This window comes from Onychomys torridus, chromosome X, assembly GCF_903995425.1.
Source record: "Onychomys torridus chromosome X, mOncTor1.1, whole genome shotgun sequence".
Classification (NCBI taxonomy): Eukaryota; Metazoa; Chordata; class Mammalia; order Rodentia; family Cricetidae; genus Onychomys; species Onychomys torridus.
The window spans coordinates 108,660,432-108,681,432 of NC_050466.1; the positions used below are offsets into that span (position 1 = coordinate 108,660,432).

General features: G+C 37.3%; 2 protein-coding genes and 1 long non-coding RNA gene across 9 annotated transcripts in view; 1 reads left to right on the forward strand and 2 right to left on the reverse strand.

Moving 5' to 3' along the window:
- Positions 1-11,696: 11,696 nt before the first annotated feature.
- On the reverse strand, positions 11,697-13,097 carry LOC118574353. The gene is made up of 3 exons (XR_004943721.1): positions 12,964-13,097; positions 12,713-12,753; positions 11,697-12,550 (listed from the first exon to the last, which is right to left on the reverse strand). It is a non-coding gene; the product is annotated as an uncharacterized LOC118574353 (long non-coding RNA).
- Positions 13,098-13,768: 671 nt separating this feature from the next.
- On the reverse strand, positions 13,769-16,215 carry Nap1l3 (nucleosome assembly protein 1 like 3). 2 transcript variants are annotated; one of them, XM_036174604.1, is made up of 2 exons: positions 14,885-16,215; positions 13,769-14,842 (listed from the first exon to the last, which is right to left on the reverse strand). In XM_036174604.1, the coding sequence occupies exons 1-2, from the start codon at positions 15,824-15,826 to the stop codon at positions 14,015-14,017; spliced, it is 1,770 nt and encodes a 589-aa protein (XP_036030497.1). In that variant the 5' UTR covers positions 15,827-16,215; the 3' UTR covers positions 13,769-14,014. The 2 variants fall into 2 exon arrangements, with proteins under 2 accessions (XP_036030497.1, XP_036030496.1); XM_036174603.1 differs by having other exon boundaries at positions 13,769-16,215.
- Positions 16,216-16,668: 453 nt separating this feature from the next.
- Positions 16,669-21,001, forward strand: part of Fam133a (family with sequence similarity 133 member A) — a 40,617-nt gene continuing 36,284 nt past the window's right edge. For 4 of the 6 annotated variants that reach the window (XM_036175318.1, XM_036175317.1, XM_036175320.1 and 1 more), the window contains exons 1-3: positions 16,669-16,903; positions 17,313-17,363; positions 20,793-20,828. The gene's annotated coding sequence lies outside the window, so the exon portion shown is untranslated. The other 2 variants (XM_036175321.1, XM_036175323.1) reach the window with 2 other exon arrangements.

Consider the following 21,001-nt stretch of genomic DNA (forward strand, 5'->3'; position numbering starts at 1 on the left):
AATAGCCAGAAAATGGACACACCCTAGATGTCTATCAACTGATAATTGGATAATGAAAATGTAGTACATTTATACAACTGAATATTATTCATCTGTTAAGAAAACTGAAATAATTAAATAAGCAGTTAAAAGCAACATTATCCTGAATGTGTTAACCCAGACCCCAAAAACAAATATTTCAGTTTCCTCTTATATGTTGTTGTTAGACACTAAAGTTTAGATATATGTGTTTCAATCTGTATAACCACAAAGGTTAGGTAACTATTAAGGGACTAAGGCCTGGAGGAGATCTTCCAAGGGAATGGAAATAGAGTAAAGTGTTATAAAGAGATAAAGAGGAAACCAGAATAATAGTATTAAGTGGATGGATGTCAAGGCATGGTAAGGATGCAATATGGGGTGGAACAACTAACACAAAAGTCTTTTTGAAATGCCATATGGAAATATGTACTACTGTAGAAGCTTCCTCAAATTTTATATGTGTGTGTGTGTGTGTGTGTGTGTGTGTGTTTGGAAGATATTTAAATGAAGTTACTATATAATGGAGACAATGCCTCAACTAGATATTTTATGACCCAAGTAAAACCTTCAACACCAGGAATGTGTTATGTCTTGTTGAGTTGTTGCTCAAAGGGCTCCCATAGATTTCCCAAACACCACAGGCTACTGACAAAACCATTGGTTACTCTCTATATGCTGATGATAAGGCACTATATTTGAAGTTAAAATTTGCTTATGTCTTTGAATATGGAGAAATCCAGCTAGTCCCCAGCTAGAAGATTTACTCCTACTGATTAGTGAATATGGTGCTGGCAGATACTTTGCATCGTGCCAGAAGATAAAAATAATCTTCAATTTCACCCAGATACAAACATTTGTGACCAAGAACAGAGACAAGCATGTAAGATATACTGGTATAACAGTGGTATAAATATTATGGGAGTAGTTATCTACTTTTTGAATGGATTTAAGGTCCACTTCATAAGATGGAACCTATACCTGACACTACTAAAGTGTCGGAGAAATTATAAACAGATAGGTTGTGGGCCTAGGGGAAAACATAAAACTACTATTCTTCTAAGTGAACATAGCAATTAAATGACTTCTAATGACATATTTCAATACTCATAGAGCAGAACATCACTCAACACTCCTTACAAAAGCCTCTTTTTGAAAGAGATGGTAAATGACACAAAGACCCATAACTGGGCAATATTTACAGAGGTTGAGACTTTGGAGCACTCAGCCCTAAATGGGATCTCTTCATCAAACCCCTCCCATCAAGGCTCAGAGTTCTATGTAGAAGGAGAGGTAGAAATATTGTAAAAGCCAGAGGTTGTGGATGATTCCAGAGAAACAGTCCCATCCAGTCTCATTAGGACTGATATACACATGAACTCACAGAGACTGTGGCAGCAAGCCTAAGACTTGCACAGGTACAATCCAAATGCAGTCTTACCACTGAAAGGGTAAGACACAAAATCATATCCCTAACAAAGAAGCTTTTTGTAATTGATACCTGCTAGGAAAGGGAAAATGAGTTTCCAATAGCATTTCACTGGGGACATCAACCATCCTCCATGGCATATGCTATGTCCAAGATACTCCATACATTTTTTGTGCCCTTTCATTTTGTTTTGTTGTTTTTGTTTGTTTTATTGCTTTTCTCTCTTTTAGTATATATATTTTAATTTTCTTTTTTTCTTGTTTCTTTTTTTATGTTGATTTTCCTGATTTTATTTTTTAGAGAGAACAAGAAAGAACATGAGGTTGGTTCCATAGGGATGTGGGGAGGAATGGGGCAGGGGAACAGTGATAAAAGTATTTTGTATAAAAACATTAAAATAAGAATAAACAAAAAGTCCCTTTGATAATTATATACAGCATTTTATGTTACCAAGAAAGATGTTAATATGCATACAAAGCAGGTATTTGAAAGATAATATAAGATAATCGTCAGGTGAAAAACTTCCTAACTTCAGTCATAGGCAAGAAGATAGATGACTACCTTAGTTAAGGTTTCTATTGCTGTGAAGAGACATCATGACCACAGCAACTCTTATAAAGGAAAACATGTAATTGGTGTGGCAGCTTACCGTTTCAGAGGTTCAGTCCATTATCATCATGGCAGGGGGCATGGTGGCATGCAGACAGATATGATGATGGCTACATCGTGATCAGAAGGCAACAAAACATGGACTGACTCACTGAGTGTGGCTTGAGCATATATGAAACCTCAAAGCTTGCCTCCACAGTGATGCACTTCCTCCAACAAGACCATCCTACCTCAACAAGAACACACCTCACATTAGCACCACTCCTTCTGAGAGCCATTTTCTTTCAGTCCACAACATTACACTACTTGGACTCCAAAGGCTTGTAGCCATATCATAATGCAAAAATATATTAAGTCCACTGTCAAAAGTCCCCATAGTTTATAACAGTCTCAAACATATTTAAAAGTCTAAAGTTCAAAGTCTCTTCTGAGATTCATTCAATCTCTTTAACTGTAATTCCCTATAAAATAAAAATAAAAAAAAAAAAACATGTCATATACTTAAAACATATAATGGAACTAGATTATACATTACCTTTCCAAAACAGGAAAAGGAGCATAGTAAGGGAATACTGAGCAAAAGCAAGACTGAAAAACAGCTGGGCAAATTCCAAACTCCACATCTCCATTATCTGATGTCAAATGCTCTTCAGATCCCTAACTCCTTTTAGTTTTGTTGACTCCAACACACTTCTTTCTCTTGAGCTGGTTAAACTTTGTTAGCAGCTCTCCATGGCAGGTATCCCATGGCTCTGACATCTCCAACATCTTGGGTTCTCCAAGGCAATCCAGGCTTCAATGTTATAGCTTCACACAATGGTCTCTCTAGGCCTACATTCAGAGACATCCCTGACACATGCCTGGCCTCAGAAGCTTTCCTTAGTCACAGAGGAAAATTCCATAGCCCTTTTCTTCTGTCTTTATCTCCAGAATCATGTGGCTAAAGCTGCAAAGTTCTGCTGTTGGCTGGAGCTGGAACATGGCCCCCTCAGTTAATTACATCTTCACCGGCTTTCTGTTTTTCTTTATTGCCTAAGGTTGGCCATCCTTGAACTTACTCTGCAGACCAGGCTGATCTCAATTTTTTGCCTTCAAATCATTTGTTTAATTCCTTTTCACAAGTTGTAAACTTAGATGGGTGGAATCATAACTTTATTGCATTTCTTAATCCATTTATCTCCTTGAACAGAAGATTGAGCCCTATTCCATTTCCTGGTGCACCTTTTCTCAATCTGTATATGTTGTGCTTTTAATTTCTCAGCTTGCTCCTATTCATTATAAATCTTCAGTAGAGTTATGACTAATAACCACACAACAGAGTCTGCACTAGCCTGCTCTGAGACTTCCTCTGCCAATGGAATTAATAAAAAACACTTCTTAATTTTAGCCGCCAGCAGGCTATCCAGACAAGGGCAAATAGCACCCACATTCTTCACCAAAATGTCACAAGAACACTCTCTAGGCAAATTACTAAAAGTCGTTGCCTCTGAAACCTCTTGAGCCAGCCCCACACCCTATCAGCCCCAGTCCCTATCTCCCATGCTCCTACTAGTATAGCCCATTAAACAGCACTTAAAGCATTCAACTGCTTTTATAATCTATAGTCCCAAGGTCTGTTGTGGGATAGTTTTATCAAATTCTGACACTCCTTAGACTGTCCAATAGTTATACCTTGAATCAAGGATGGAGGTGGTGACTAGCTGATAGGAATTGGCCACAGATAAGACAGTAATTTATATAGAGAGGTGCCAAGAGACATGGAAGTAGCAGGATTTTCAGTACATGACAGAATGTAGATTAATAGAAAGGGATTAATATCAGGCTACAATCCACAGCCCTAGCAAAACCAGGTAACAAGGAGTACCCTAAGAGGAATGCATGAGTCACCTTTGGAAGGAGAAATAGATAAGATTTCCTGGGTAAACTGGGGGCCTGGGAAGTAGATAGAGGGGAGGGGATGGGGGATGGGAACATGAAAAATTTGGAAGGTTGAGTTGGGAGAGGGACAGAGAGGGAGAGTAATGAAAGAGATATCTTGATAGAGGCAATCATTATTGGGTTACAAACCTGGTGCCAGGAAAAATCCAAGGAATTCACAAGGATGCCTAGCTAAGACTCCTCGCAATAGTGGAGATGGTGCCTCAACTGGTCTTCTCTTGTAATCAGATTGGTGACTACCCTAATTGTCATCATAGAACCTTCATCCAGTAACTGATGGAAGCAGATGCAGAGACCTACAGCCAAGTATTGGGCAGAGCTCCAAGAGTCCCATTGAAGAGACAGAGGAGGAGTTGTTCAAGCCAGGGTGGTTAAGTTATTGAATGGGAAACCCACAGAGACAGCTGACCTGAGCTTGTGGGAGCACATGGACTCTAGACCAATAATGAGGGAAACTGCATGGGGCTGGACTAGGCCCTCTACAGGTGTGAGTGGCACTTGTGTAGCTTGGTTTGTTTGTGGGGCCCCTAGCAGTGGGACTGTCCCTGGTGCCTTTTCTGGCTTTTTGGAAACTATTCCCTGGGGTGGGATGCCTCGCTCAGCCTTGATGCAGGGAGGATGAGCTTAGTCCTGCCTCAATTTGATACATTATGCTTTACTGACTCCCATGGGATGCCTTAGCCTTTTTGCGGAGTGGGTGGGGGTAGAAAGGAGGTGGGGGGAGAAAACAGGAGGAAATTGGAGGAGAGGACAGAGGGGAAACTGTGGTTGGTATATAAAATAAATTAAAAAATTTAAAAAAGAAATGAGTTAGTTTAAGCTATAAGAGCTAGATAAAAACAAGCCTAAGCCAAAGCTAAGCTTTCATAACTAGTAAGTCTCTGTCATTATTTGTGACCTGGATGCCAAAAGAAAAATCTGTCTACAAAGGCCCATATTCCTTCAAACAAAAGTATGGTCACTCCTATCACAGCAATACCCCAATCCTGGTACCAACATCTGTCTTAATTAAGGTTTCTAATGCTGTGAAGAGACACCATGACCATGGCGAATCTTATAAAGGTAAACATTTAATTAAAGTGGTGGCTAGTTTCAGAGGTTTAGTCCATTTATCATCATAGTAGGGAGCATAGAGGCATGCAGGCAGACATGGTACTGACTACATCTTGATCAGAAGGCAACAGGAAGTGGACTGACTTACTGGGCATGGCTTGAGCATAGAATATCTTAAAGCTTACCTCCACATATGACACACTTCCTCCAACAAGGCCATACCTACTCCAACAATGTCACATCTCCCGTAAGAGCCACTCCCTTTGGGGGCCTTTTTTCTTTCAAAGTACCAAAATGGCCAAAATAAAAAGAACAACAACAACAAAAAAAACCCCAACCAAACAAACAAAAAACCTGTTCCATCTTCCTAAGTACATGCTAAAACTGTGTATGAGGAGCATGATGTCATCATCACAAATCCAAGAAGCAACAAGTACTTTAAAAACTGTTCTACTATACCAAATCTTTAGTGAACTCTGTCTTAGCACTCTAATCTATAGTCAACTAATGTTCAAAGAAATCAACTTGTATTTTATTTCCTGCAAATTCTTACTATAAAATATTGTGAATTCTCAGGTCTGCTAATATTATTTACAGGAATTTTACATGTCTTCTGTCTTCCACAAGTACATGTCCTCATTTGCACATAGCCTCACACAGACAAACATTCATAAACAAAAATAAAGATAAGTACTTTTAAAAAAAGAAAGAAAATGTGATATATATATATATATATATACATTTATATATATACATATATATATATATGTATATATATATATGTATATATATATGTCACAGAGATGTTAAAACTTGTCACTTGCAACAAAATGGATGTAAATAGAAAACATGTTAATGAGAAGTACCTTATGTTCTCCTTCATTCGTGGACATTCAAAAATCCTTTCCTGAAAGTAGAACTGCAATTACTGAAGATTGAGGAAGGGTATGGGAAGCTGAGGAAGAATCATGGTTGGATATGAACAATTCATGGTATATGTGTCCACCATGGAGATATACTGAACAATCACATGTATGATTAACATCAGCTTAAAACCTACAAATACATAAATATATTAAAAGTCAACATCAGAGTGTTTGGTAAATAAATCTTTAAACCCATCATTTAATGTATAGCATTTGTTTTGTCTGTTTTTAAAAAGTCATTAAATTATGCTTTGGGAGATAATGAATAACAAGGTAAACAAACCAAAAACCAACACTTTTAAATATCATTTCAACAATAACAAAAAACCCAGGCAGTGGTAGCAGCGCACGCCTTTAATCCCAGTATTCCAGAGGCAGAGCCAGGTGGATCTCTGTGAGTTCAAGGCCAGCCTGGGCCACCAAGTGAGTTCCAGGAAAGGCACAAAAAAAAAATCATTTCAAAGACTGTTTAGAAAATTAATCAATGATTTTCCTCAGCAAAATTGTCTAATGTAAGTGCTACTTACAGACTTTTTAACTTACAACAAATTGCAAAAAGTCAGGTTTCCTTTTCCTAAATCTTTATCATCAATTAAATTCAGGCTTTTAAAAATAGGTGGGTTTTTTTTTCAGTCATTCAGCATAGTTAAACATAGCAGTCTTTAGAATTTCAAACAATTAACTTGCAATCTGACATAGTTACTATGCTGTGAAAATCCAACTCTTTTGATATTTGAAATATACTAAATATTTTATGTGCTTTCCTTGCACCCTGAACTCAGCAATAATCAAGATAATAAACAAGAAATTTATCAGTCTTCACACATTTTATTTCTGTACTTCAATTCAAAGCCTGAAGAGGCTTATTAAAATGTATACCTAGATATGTATAAGTAATGTATGGGAATCACAGAGTTCTTTTTTTCTATTGATTTTTTTTCACTTGAAGTAAATATAGGTTGAGCTAATACTAATTCAGCAAGTCTATAATAGTGATATTTTACTTAAAGTTTTAAATATCAGTGAAAGTTTTAGGAATATATTATTTTTCTAGCATTTTATTTCTTACTTGGTGTGGTATGATTGTTTTAAATAGGGATCATCTGGTAGGACATTCTAGCCTTAAACTTCCTGTATTACCTTAAATGTCTATATAAAATTAGGTCTTAAAGATGATGGAAGCAGATGCAGAGATCCACAGCTGGATACCAGGATGAGATCCAGGAATCCAATCAATGAGAGAACGGAGGGATTCTGTGGGCAGGGGATATCAAGATCATGATGGGTAAACATGCAGAGATGACTAGTCACACTAGTAGAAACCCATGAACTGTGGACTAATAGCTATGGAGACCCCATAGGACAAGACTATGCCCTCTGGAGACAGCTTTAACTGTTTGGGGGACCCCCAAGCAGGGGGATCAGGGTATATCCCTGGTGTATGGGCAGGCTTTTTGGAGCCCAGTGCCTAGGATGTGACACCTTTCATAGCCTTGGTGCAAGGGAGAGGGCCTTGGACTTCCTCAGCTAAGTGTGCCAGGCTCTGCTGATTCCCCATGGAAAACTTTGATTTGGAAAATGTGGGAATGGGGATGGGTTGGGGAGAAGGATGGAGTTGGGAAAGGGAAGAAGGGGAATCTGTGGCTGAGTTCCAAGAGTCCAGTCAAAGAGAGAGAAGAGGGATTCTAATGAGCAAAGGGCATCAAGGGGAAATGCACAGAGACAACCAAAAACAAAATAGTGAAAGCTCATGAACTGTGTACCAATAGCTGTGGAGCCTTCATGGGACTGGACTAGGCCCTCTGCATACATGAGACAGTTATTTCGCTTGATCTGCTTAAGTGATCCCTGGTAGTGGGATCAGGACCCATCCCTGGGGCATTGGCGGGGTTTTTGGAGCCCACTGCCTATGGTGGGACACCTTACATAGCGTGGTACAGGGGAAGGTGCTTGGACCTGCCTAAACTGAATGTATCAGGCTCTGCTGACTCCCCACAGGAGGCCTTGCCATAGAAGATGCGGGAATGGGGGATGGGATGGGGGGAAGGCTGGGGGTGGGTGGAGAGAGGGGAGGGGATCTCTGGTTGGTATGTAAAATGAATAGAAAATTTCTTAATAAAAAAAATATAAAAAAGAAAACTGTATGCCAGACATACAATATGTCAATATGTACACGTGTTCAGGGCTTTCCACTTGAGATTTGGATGAACTGTGTGGGAACCCTCTCAGTCACCAGACCACTTGAAGCTCTAGAGATTGTGGGAGGTCCATGTTAGCATGTCAACTCATGTTAGGATTATGCCAGTTTTGTTCAGGCAACCATATTTTGAGTTTATCAGTGCATTTTCCCTGTCATGTACAAGGGACAATATCTAGCAAGAGGCATCCTAGTCCTCCGGCTCTTACAATCTTCCTGTGAGCTCTTCTGTGATGTTACCTGAGCTTTAGGTATAGGGGCTTGGCTGCAGATGTATCAATTGGTGATGAGTACCCTGTGAATACTTGGGCCATTGCCTTCACAAACTTAAAGAGACCACACAGAGAAACAATAGTCCTATGTAGCATCAAAGCTTATAAACCACAATGACTTATCCAGCAGTAAAGTCCCAATGGTATAATGATGTCATTTTTATCTTGTGGGAAAGCAACAGTTGTCAATGGGACTTAAATCAGCTATCTGTAGCTGGAGAGTCCACAGACCCTAGAAGAGAACCTATTTCTATTTACCTAAACTAATGTAATTTCTAACTGTATTCTAAATACATATCCTTATGCCCACATAAGTATAGCTCTCAACTCTCATCATAGAAGCTTCCTTTTGCAACAAATGCAGACTACCACAGAGATCCACAACTGCTCAAAATGTAGAGAATTATTTTATGCTGCTTTGTACATTTTTCCTGAATTTTACAGCTAAACATATTAATCAGAACACAAAGTTGAATAAAAGTGTTATTGCAAGGAAAATATGCCCAATCACTTGGTTACATTATTAAAGAGAAACTTATATAAAAAGATTTATACTTTTCCTAAACCACTGTGGGGAATAATTCATTATGATTAATTTTTTCTGTATAAATCCAAGTACATGCAAAAATACATAGTATATAGTAATTTGTATTATTTCATTTCTAAAAGTTCTCCACTGTTTATTTTTAATTTATGATTATTATTATTATCATTATTTTTTGAGAGGGTGTCTCATGAAGTTCAGGCTGGCCAGGAACTCACTATGTAGTCCAGAATAACCTTGAATTCTAGATCCCCCTTCCTCATCCTCGTAAGTACTGGGATTATAGATAGATCCATTAAGCCATGCAACACAATTAAGTCCATATTTTACTACTTTATTCAAGTGACAAATATTTATAAAGTGTGTGGATTATACTTATTAGTGATTAGCTCCTAATCACCCATAATGAATCCATGTCCCATTAAGGAAAGAAAGAAAAGCATTTCCCCTTGAACTCCTTTACCCAAAAGAGACTCCAGATTTGAATTCTCTACTTCACACTTCCTGTGTCTTCCAACCTGTCTGCATGACTGTGAATCTGTCTCCTTGAAGGCAGTCTTATGATCTGTTTGTCCCTGTCTGTCCTTATGTATGTCTGTCATGTGACTATATATGTGTCTGTGTGCATGGTGTCTGTCCCAAACAAAGAACTTCATTTTTTCTTCATTTAAAAGCAGAATGCATCATATAGGGAAGGAGTGAAATACTTTACAGAAATTTTTAACAGTTTTACAAGGAACTCTGACTGGCTCAAACTGATCATAATTGACTCAGATAATAAAGGTCATTGTTTAGCAACTGATATCCAGAAAAGTTCCTTTCAAACTTTAGGGTAGACTTTAGGGAGTTATTTTCAACTTCTGTGTTTACTGTCTTCAGCAAGTGAAATACATGCACTACTCTGGGTTAGGGCATGTTTGAAAAAAAATATTAGCACAAACCATGGTTTGAAACCACCATAAATAACAATTTTCCTCTTAAATTTGTTTTCAATTTTTGCCACTTGTTTCTCAACTTTACTATTCCTCTCAAAATCTAAATCCCTATCACTTTCAGGATATTCAGCTTTTTATCTGTTATAACAGCGAACCTCACATAGTACTCATTATTTATAACTTAACTATATCCCGTAATTAATACTAAATAAATTTATTAATAGTACACCATTTATTTATGGTAGTTTCAAACATCTCAAATGAGAGTTTACATATATTACAATATATATTATATATATTTCCCAGATCGTGTAATTCTTCAGCAAATTCAACTCCAACTTTACATCTTCCAATGAATGCCCTCACAGCATCTTAAGTGAAAATACATTTGCATGGCTAGAGTGAGTGTTGTAGGGCATTACCATGGTTTGTGCTAATATTTTTTTTCACTCAGCAAGTTTCTTTAATGATAATTTATTAATTACTTTATCTTTTAAAGAATTAAAATAAATTCATATGTATCATGTTTGCCTGCATGTATATATATGCATTCATGCTTGCCTGGTTCCCAAGGCCAGAAGCAAGCACAAATCCCCTGGAACGGAACTGGACTTTAAAAGGGTTGTGAAGGCATATGGTTACTGGGAACTGAATCCAGGTGCTCTGAAACAGAGGCAATTGTTCTTAACCATTGAGTCACAGCTCCAGGCCATATTTTTTTAAAAAATAGGTTTTCAATAGCCTAGGCTAGTCTCCAGTAACTTGCTCTGTGGCCAAGACAAACTTAGGATTTTTGACCTTCCTGCCTCTAACTTCTAAGTGTTCTTCTATGATTTTTTTTTTAGCAAACTTGGCTGCTGTTGTTCTTGCTATTGTTGCTACTGCTGCTGACAGTGTCTTGTTATCTGAGCCTGGCCTTTTAAAGGAAATAGCAAATGTTTACATTGACCAGGGTGGATCAACTCTGGACAGGAATAAACTCATCATGGAGCAGATGGCATTAACCGTTAAGGAAGAGTGAAAGGATGAAGTGGCAGAGGTCACTTTCTTGCTCAGGTTGGCAGCATTGAGGTTGGCAGTTGGCTTCAGCTTTGAATAACAGCAAAAAAGAATCTAAGAAAGGTATGAAAGATCCTGCTAAGCATCTCTCACAGTGCCATTAGCTTCATCCTCAGGAGATTTCTTTTTATAACATCCACTGGCTTATGAGTTTCAGTAGACAAATATGCATGCCAATGAATGCTGTAGGCTAATAGGTTTCCCTGCTCTTCTTAATCTTCACAAGGAGTTGATGCAGCCTGCACAGACTGCTTGTTTCAGGAATCTTAATGTTCCCATTACACGCCTTCTTTTGTAATTTCACCTCTATCTCCATTCTCAATAGTTAAAAGTTAAACAAATAGCAGGAAACTCCATTTAGCTTCTCTTACACCTATCCATTGTAATTCACCTTTAGTCTTGAGAATGAAACAGCATCTGTAAGCAAGTCACACTTTAATATGTTTCTGTGTGTTTATTTTTTCATTATGAAAAACACAGAGAAAAGCTGCTAAACTTTAGTAAGAGTTCTAAAAAGGATGTTCATTCCAGATAGAACTTTTAAAGGTTCTAAGTGTTGCCTAGCAGCTACAAAATATATCTACTTTGGCAACCTATGCAGCCACAGAACAAAGCATATTATATTTATTAGTCTTCATTTTAGCTCTGCGAAACTAGTAAATCTACCCAATGACATTTTTTAAAATAATTTTTATGTTCTCTGAATGTTCCATATATTTATATATGTTTTAATCATAGCCATCCACCACTACCACCTTCCAATTCCCCCCAAATCTCTCCTCCCCATCTCCCTCCCATCTTTATATATCTTTGATATTTATAACCCTGAGTCCTGTTAGTGTTGTCCATATGCACATGCTAACTGGTCATGCTGAAAAACTGCATTATAAATATTTGTTTATTCCCACAGATTTATACTGCTTTCAACTCTCGTCAGAGACGCTCCTTTCTGCATTGGACAATGGTTAATGTAGAGACCCATAACTGGTCTAAGTGCTAATTATAAATAATTGATTGCTCATCTGAAGATGGATCACCTATGTTCTAAGGACTTTTGTTGAGCACAAAAATCTCAATTACAAGGGGCATTCTTTGCTGCCAAACAGTACTATAAAAATAAACAATTTGTTTCTTGACATTTATATCATAACCTAAAGATCCAAGTATATGTGACTAGTTATGTATACATGTCATGAGTTATACATATTTTTCTTTTTACATACATGAGATAGAAAACTGTTATTAAGCAAGAATAAAAGAAAGATACTGAACTATATGCCTTGTTCTGTGGCTGCATAGGTTGTCAAAGTGGATATATTTTGTAGCTGTTAGGCAACATTTATAGCAGAACCTTTAAAACGTTTTTACCTGGCATGCAACATCCTTCTTAGAACTCTTACTAAAGTTTAGCAGCTTTTCTCGGTGTTTCTGATAACAAAAAGGGAAACACACAGAAACATGGTGGGATCTGGGATGATTATTACCAAGTTTTATGCTCAAAGGCCCAGAAATTCTATAATCCTGTCTTCTTCCTGTCACAGTCATTTCATATCATCTTGATGGAAAACACCTGTACGGAGAAATAGTAATGTGAAATAAGGTACTTTATTACTTCTAGTGCTTATTATGTCTTTATAGTCTTAATGCCCAGTACAGAGCATATTAGTAAAACTGAATTTAAGGAGCCTAGTCCTCTGGCTAGACTCAACCCCAAATTTCAGGATGTGATTACCTTGGGACCAGCTGTGATGTACAGATGAAAAATGATGTCACCTATAAAAAAAACAACAGTCAAGATATTGCGACCTCCTGCAGATCAAAGGACAGGGTAGGCCCTGGGCATTTGAAAGCAGCAGCTCACATCTTTCTGAGTAAGATACTCTCCCTCTTTCCCACCCAACTCTTCCCTCCCTACTTCATTCCCTTCCCCTTCCCTATACACATATTTCTCCCTCTTCTTCCTCCCATTTACTTCTTTCTCACCCTTTGTCTACTTCCACTTTCCTCTTCTACCTCCCATCATCTCCTCCTTCTCCTGTACCATTTCTCTCCAATAGCTCCATTGGTATCCTCCAGTTGAAGAATTATGATCTAGGAAATATATCAGAATGTTAATAGTCATATATTTATTGAACAGTCATAAACTCATTCTATTAAGAGAAAATGGCAAGTTTTTATAGCATGGCAGTTTATTTGACATTTATTTATTTTAGGGTGCAATAAAGGAACATGAAAAAGTATCAAATAATGTATTAATTTTCAACGAAAGGCAAAGCAGAACACATTACAAATAAAATGATTTCTTTAGTTTTCAGTTACACAATATACAATGATGCAACTTTTTAAAATACTGTATCATATTTAACACTTCAGTGGTAAATAATACTTTTGTTTATAGACCAATACATCACATAAAGAAACCCACAAAACTCTAATGTGGCACTGACAGACATTTTTTAAATATATTCTCATCTTTTTTTCTCAAGCAACTACATTTCACAATAGAATGTTTTAGTTAGTATTATTACTACATTTCCAGGGCAAAGTAATGAAGGCACAACTAGTGCAAGCAGATTGAAGTCCTTAATCTCCTGGGCCGAAAAAAGAAAGAGAAAACACTTATACATTGGCATTTAAAGTTTTGCTTTTTCAGGCAAAGATTTGTCTAACAAGTCTGACAATTTGCACAGGTACAATCTACTAGGAACATGACAAAAGGACTTCACAAAACCAACACTGTAGCACCAAAAAAAAAAAAAAAAAAAAAAAAAAAAAAAAAAAAACATGCTTTGGAAAATTAACAGCAGTTTACAGATTTTGAAGAATATTACAATACAACAGGCAAGGTAGAATAAACAGATGCTTAAGACACTTTTTAGGACATTACCAGGAAAAAAGAAAACACCAGACTATAAGGAGTAATAGTGTTCAGGTAATAGGGTAAGTTTTATCTTTTACAAGGTTAGGTGAATCTGTTTCACTTCTGCTTGCTTGACTTCTTAACATTCTTGAAAAATCTTTTAGCTTGCCTTTTTCACTTGTAGTACTTCCTGTTTCCATAATCCCTGACATCATGGTAGTAGGGATCATTGATTTCTCCTGTGAAGTAATAGATTGATTTCAAGACGACGTTATCATGCAAGATTTGACCAATTTCAAAGTCCTCATCAAGGATAGCATCTTCTTTTGGTTCCAGCTTCCCAATCAAAGGAATCTCAGGAGGACTAAAAAAATTGAAGAAGGATGCATTAGGAACCACTCTTGGCTGGACTTCAATTTCTCCAGTCGCAGCTGGGCGACTCCGGGTAGTTGTCACTGTAACATCTTTTCCTCGTCTCCAGTCTATTTTGCAGCCTTTGCACTCTTCAATTTCCCATCCCCAAGCAAAGAAAGGGTCATAGTGATCTGGTTTTGACCTTATTATGTATGTCTTCATCAGGAGCTCATTTCTGAAGTATGGATTAGGCAGGAAATGAAATTCAAAAGTGTAACTTACAGGCTGGCCAGGATTTGAGAACTTCAGGCTAACATCAGACAAGAACTTCAAAATGGGCTCATCACACTTTTGAATCATAGGCCCAAGCTTATCAACATTCTTTAAAACAGTCAGCCAATAGTCAGGAATACCTTTAGGATCTTCTCTCTTAGGTTTGCCCTTTCGAGCTCTTTTAACTTTCCCTCCTTCAGGCCTTGTCTCAGGAACTCTTTTTTGAGCCTCTCTTACTGGAGCCCTTACTTTGGATTCTTCCGTAGGCTGATCCTTATTTTCTGCATTTGCCTGGGGAACTTCTTTGGGGTCTTCTTTTTCTTCAGGAGTTATCTCTATACAATCTGTAGAGTCTGCCTTTTCGTCAACCTTTACCTCAGGAATTTCTTCAGAGGCTTCCTTTTCTTCAGTCATCACCTCAGGAATTTCTTCAGAGGCTTCCTTTTCTTCAGTCATCACCTCAGGAATTTCTTCAGAGGCTTCCTTTTCTTCAATCATCACTTCAGGAATTTCTTCAGAGGCTTCCTTTTCTTCAATCATCACTTCAGGAATTTCTTCAGAGGCTTCCTTTACTTCAGCCTTTACTTCAGGAATTTCTTCAGAGGCCTCCTTTGCTTCAACTTTTTCTTCAGGAACTTCTTTTGGAACTTCTTCAGTTTTCACCTCAGGAATTTCTTTGGGAGCTTTGTGTTCTTCAACTTTTGCCTCGGGAACTTCTTTTGGAACATCCTTTTCTTCTTCCTTTACTTCAGCTTCTTCTTTACAGCTTTCTTCTTCTTCCTCACCCTCTAAGGGAGGCATTTCATCAGGTGTGTCATCTTGCATTTCCTCATCACCGCTGAACTCTTCTTCTGAATTCCACTCACATTCTTCTTCTGTAGGCTCATATTCTGCATTTATGATCTGAAAACGCTTATCATATAGAGGCTTATTGAGTTCAGCATATTTTCTTTCAAGATCATGAATTGCCCTTAAGAACAAGGTGTCTACCTTGTTACACTCATCCTGAATATTTCGGAGTGCCTGCACCCGATTTCTCACTGCCTGAGGCAGGTTATCCAAGAAATGTTTCCCGGAGGGAGGCCGCTGGGCCCTTCTGGGAGGCTCAGGTACCCTCTTCTTTCGGTATACTTGACTGCCACGGCTGCTGCTGCCACTGCTACTGCTGCTGCTGCTGCTACTGCTGCTGCTGCTGCTACTGCTGCTGCTGCCGCTGCTGCTGCTGCTGCAACTAGAGGTACTGCTAGAACTATTGCTGTCAGAGTCTTCCCCAGAATCACTAGCTGAGCTAGCCATCGCCTCTTCAGCAACCCCCTGGGTGGCAGGTTCTGTGACCATTTTAGGATCCGCTTCTGCCATGCTGCTAGCCCTGTACACCTCTTTAAAGTGGTGACAACAGAGATCGCTCACCCAGAGATGGGCAGGAAATGACTCACGGATGCTCTGGCGGCGACTGTGAAGGCCGGGCTGGTGCGGCGGCGGCTGCGACGGCGGCTGCGACGGCGGCGACTTCGGCGGCGGCAGAGGCTGCGGCAGGCGACCCACAGAGGCAAGGACTGCAGCGGCTGCCGCGGTGGTGCGGCTGGGGCGGGGCCACGGCAGCGGCGCGCAGGAAGCCGCGGTAGCGGAAGCCGGCCAGGAGCCTTGGCGACTAGGCCTGTTTAGGCCGCAATAGACAGGGGCCGAGACGTGCCGCAGTCGAATGGCGCAGTACCAAACACAGAATGGTCTTCTGGGTTAGGATGGCGAGCCCCTCCCCTCGCTGATACCCCTCCCGTTAATTTCCTTCCCAGGTTGCCATTAGTTCGCTCCTCATTTGTTGGACAGGATTGATTGACTAGGGTTACAGCCAATAAGTGGCCAAAGGCAGCGGCTCTTCCTCTCGGCTCCTCCCACCTTCCCAGATCAGCCTTGGTAGCTGAGGCACAAACCCCCGAAAGTCGGGTTTCCTCCCCCCTCCCCAAATTCTCTCCCTATGTGGTTTTTAAGTCAAAGGGAGAGGGGGGGGGAGGGAAGCGTAGATGTGAGGTTTAAAATGCCAGCTATAGTTCCTAGCAACGGAAGAGAAGGATCCCTTTAGCTCAACTGCCCATTCTGAATTCCCATTTGGTTGATCACAGCTTCCGCACCGCAAACTGTTAATGGAAAGAAAAAAAAAAAAAAAAAAAAAGTGAAAACGCTCCAAGTGGCGTCATTGGATAGTGTGACTGTGGATGATTGACGTGGGGAAAACACGCAAACAAACATGATTTTCTCTAAATATTCCATGAGCATGTGTTTTCACACTGGAAAGGGGGGAGTCATTTATTGGCAGAGGGGGGAGGGGCTAGACAGGAGGCATATTGCACTCCACGTAGCAGATTTAATAAGTGCTGTCTGTGATGTTTGGCAAGCCTGGTTTATATCCATCTACAAGGTTTGCGAACCCATGTTGCCGTGAGTCAGTTACACCATTTTTTTTGGATCGTATTTCTGTTTTAAAGATGGCATAAAATGTACTCTAATCTTATTGCTAAATTGCCACGTAGTCCTTTTCAATGCTTGTACCAAAATTTTAGATAAAACAAAGGGGTATTCAAACGTAAAGTAATATTTTTTAACAGCAAAGGATTTGTTTCAGACTCTTGTGCAGCAGGTTTCAATTCCACGAACAGCAGGATGGGAGGGGGGATTTGTTCTAACGCAAGTGCATCATCTGTAAGTGTTTAAGGTGTCATCTGCTACCAATTTCCTTCTAATTTTGTATTGTATCCATATTAAAGGATGATTTACAAGTCCAGTAATATGTAAACAAACTTTTGCTAAATGAAGTTTAAAAACAAATATTTGCTATTTTTATTTACAGGATTCAGTTCTGCTACAACCAAAAAGACCAGTGTTTACTTTTCATTGAAAGGTAAGGACATATTAGCCCCTTTTTTTATGAATGACCAGAATTGTCCATCTGTACTTAAAAAAAATTCACAGGCTATAATCTGTTAAAGATTTGATTGGAAGATATCTTGATATTTCCAGACAAGCAAAAAAATCCACAGGGGTAACTTGGCATACAAATGAGAAAATAACCTACTTAGCCACATTCACTCTCTACACTTGGTCATAGACTATAAGTGCTATGTTAAAGTATAAAATATACTTCATTATTAATTTCAAATGAAGAAATTATTAAAATGAGACTAGCTTTGTGTAGTACTTTTCATTATAGTTTGTGCTTTTCATTTAGTAACATTTTTAAGTTAAGAAATGCATTTATTTGAAAATAAATTTGTATTTATCTGTAAGTGTCAAATTATATGTACATTTTAAAGAATAAAATTCAGTATAGAAGATTCTGATGAGAGTCAACATTTAATTTTAACAACCAAATGATAACCATTTTTAATATTTTTATGCATTCCCTTCTAGAAGTTTCCTTATGCTTGTATACACTGGCTTCTTTATGTATACTGTTTTATCTTTGTGACATAATATGATGGTTTGTAATTTGCTGATTTATGGCTATTAATCATAGGAAATAATCAATTCCTTATTTTTAAATAGATCTATATTCCATTATAATAATTGCCTTGACATATTTAGCCTGAGTCAGGATATACTCAGGAAGATATATATCCTGAATAACTATAGCATGCATTAGTATGTACTTCAGAGCATTAACATAGGATATATTCCTGAAAATTGGAGTATGAACTAAGTCTTATGGTTATTTTGTAATTTTGTACCTATCACAAATGTCCGTGAAGGTTCTTATAGTTTAAAGTACATAAGAGTACATCCAGTCCAACATTCAACCAATAATGTCCTTGTCTTTCCTGTGACAGGCATACTCGTAATGGATGACACTATAATGCTAAATAGAACGTGTTTACCTTTCACTTCTTGTTTTGTGATTTTAATGTAAACATACACTGTTTCAACAATAATTAAAATCAGAGGGTTTGCATGATAAATGCTGTACTACCACTTATCTGTACTTATAATAATAGACGTATTGTAAATAAAGATACTTATATTTTATATTGTTTTAATGGTGTAATTTACATGTTACCTATTTTTGAGTCAGTTATGAGTTAATATCTAGATTTGTTTGTTTATTTTTCAGAGGTGGGTCTGGAATACAGGAATCACACATGTTAGGGTGCTTTATCACTGAGATATACCTATAACCATAGATATTTTAAATTTTTATTTTTGTAACTACCGATTTCTTTGTGAAATATTTACTCAGTAATCTCTCCTTCTGTACCTTTTGAATCCCCTTATTTACCATGTAAGTTGAATTGATTAGATCTATTTCTACATTCTCTTTTTTGATTTATTGGACACAAATTTTCAGCAAATAATGGAATGGGGCAAATTTTTGTTGTTGTTTTAAGACACAGTCACACTGTGAGTCCCAGGTGGCCTCAGAACTTTCTGTTTATCACAGATCTGCTTCAACAGTAAGGGACTTTTCAGGTCAACTTATATTTTTTGAAATTACATGTACTTATTGAAATAAATTGGTATATTAAATACAAATAATAAATCAAATGTAACTCAAGATATTGCAAGACACTATTACTATTCTCGATTTAACTAATATTTCTTAAATATTTTCTCATTGCTATAAACATCCATTTCATAGATTAGCAGTAAGATTCAATATCTTTTCATATTTATTTTTTATTTATTTTATTTAGTTTTATTTTATATTCAGCAATTATTTGTTATCTCCTTCTCATCAATTGAATGAAAAAAGAATTAATTGGTGTTGAAATCCAAAAAGTAAAGTGACTTGGGCCTTGAATTAAGGCAACCATGAATATTTTAGAAAATATCATTGCTCTAATATACCACATAATACTATATTATGGATTAAATTCAAAGTTATTGCTTTAGAAAATTTTTATAATTTTAAATTATAAATTCATATTCACAAACTTATATTGGAAATTCTCTGATAAGAAATGAGAAAGAAACCCATAAATAACAAATACAAAACATGAATTTTTATGAATTTTTTCAATAAACTATGAATTTTGAAATTAGATGACAGTCTCCATTCATAGTACACTTTAATGTGTATATTTTCTTCCTTAGTTAATATGTGACATTTTTGTCTATTATTTATATTATATAACATTTTATATATATAAAAGCCATAGGCATTTCTTCATGTAAGAAATGTTACACCATATACAGCATATATCTTCTACTGTAAGTATATTTAGATAATTTAGTTCTAGTACATTATGTGCCTGCTTTTCGTCAAAAGATAATGTATATACTTCTTTCCCAATGAAGCAGTGTTGATTCTATAATTTTGTGATGTTTTAGTAGAAACTAAATTCTCATTCTTTACAGGAGATAATATTTGTCATAAAATTTGTTACTCAGGCTATACATGGCTTTTTGAGAACTGTTTATAGCTTTCCTGATATAAACATATGCATAGTTCCTTGTATTGTTATCTCTCTCTCACATGTGCATGTGCAGGCACACACACACACACACACACACACACACACACACACACATACAATAACAAGTGTGGCAATGTTGTATTCAGTTACAAATGTCTATGAAGCTATGCATAATCAGCTTAATTATTTTAAGCTTTTAAATTAAAATTGTGTAAATTGTGTGTGTGTGTGTGTGTGTGTGTGTGTGTGTGTGTGTGTAGTACCTGGGAGTGCATATGGAAGTCAGAAGACAAATTTGGGAGTTGCTTCTCTCTTTCTTCCATGTTTCTCAGTTTGCATGCCAAGCATCTTTACCCACTGAGCCATGCTACAGACATTAGTTCATTTTTTTTTCCTAATTGGTGTGCAGTCGGGGATCAAGGATTATCTTGACAGTTTTATCTGACTAAACTCCCATCCCCTATTTTAAAAACTATTAAAATATAATATACACAACAAACTTTAATAAATCTCTACAATTTGACATCATCTCTGCCACACAGACAATGGGGTTTTTTGTCATACCAAAAGTTTACACATATATCTATGCAACTATGATTTCTTCCTCTGTCCTTTGGCAACCACTAATCTGTTTTATGTTCCTATAGATCAATTTTCCTTTTTTACAATTGCAAATAAACAATATCATTGGATATTCACAACTTTTTGCCTGTACTCTTTCTCTAGCACAAATGTTTTGCAATTTATCCACTTTGTATGTATCAAGAGTATTTTCCCCATTTTTAACTGAGTAGTGGTAAGTTCTGTAAGTACAATCATTTATTCTTATTCATTTGTGTGATTTTGAGTTTCTGAATATAGTTGCTATGATTCCTTTGTGTACAAATATCTGTATGGACATATGTTTTCATTTTTTTTAGAAAACATTCATAGGAGTGGAATGGCTGGATCACATGGTAGGTACATGTTTGCCTTTAAAAGAAATTACCTATTTTCTCAAATAAGTTGTTATTTCAGCTCTACCAAGAGTAAAAATATTTGGTGTGGTCAGTGTTTTTAAATGCAACCATCCTAATAGATATGTGGTAGCATAGTCTTGTGGTTTTTATTTGCATTTCCCTAATGACTA

Coding starts and splice junctions, on each gene's coding strand:
- Nap1l3 (XM_036174603.1), bottom strand. CDS start 15,826: ATGGCAGAAGCGGATCCTAAAATGGTCACAGAACCTGCCACCCAGGGG.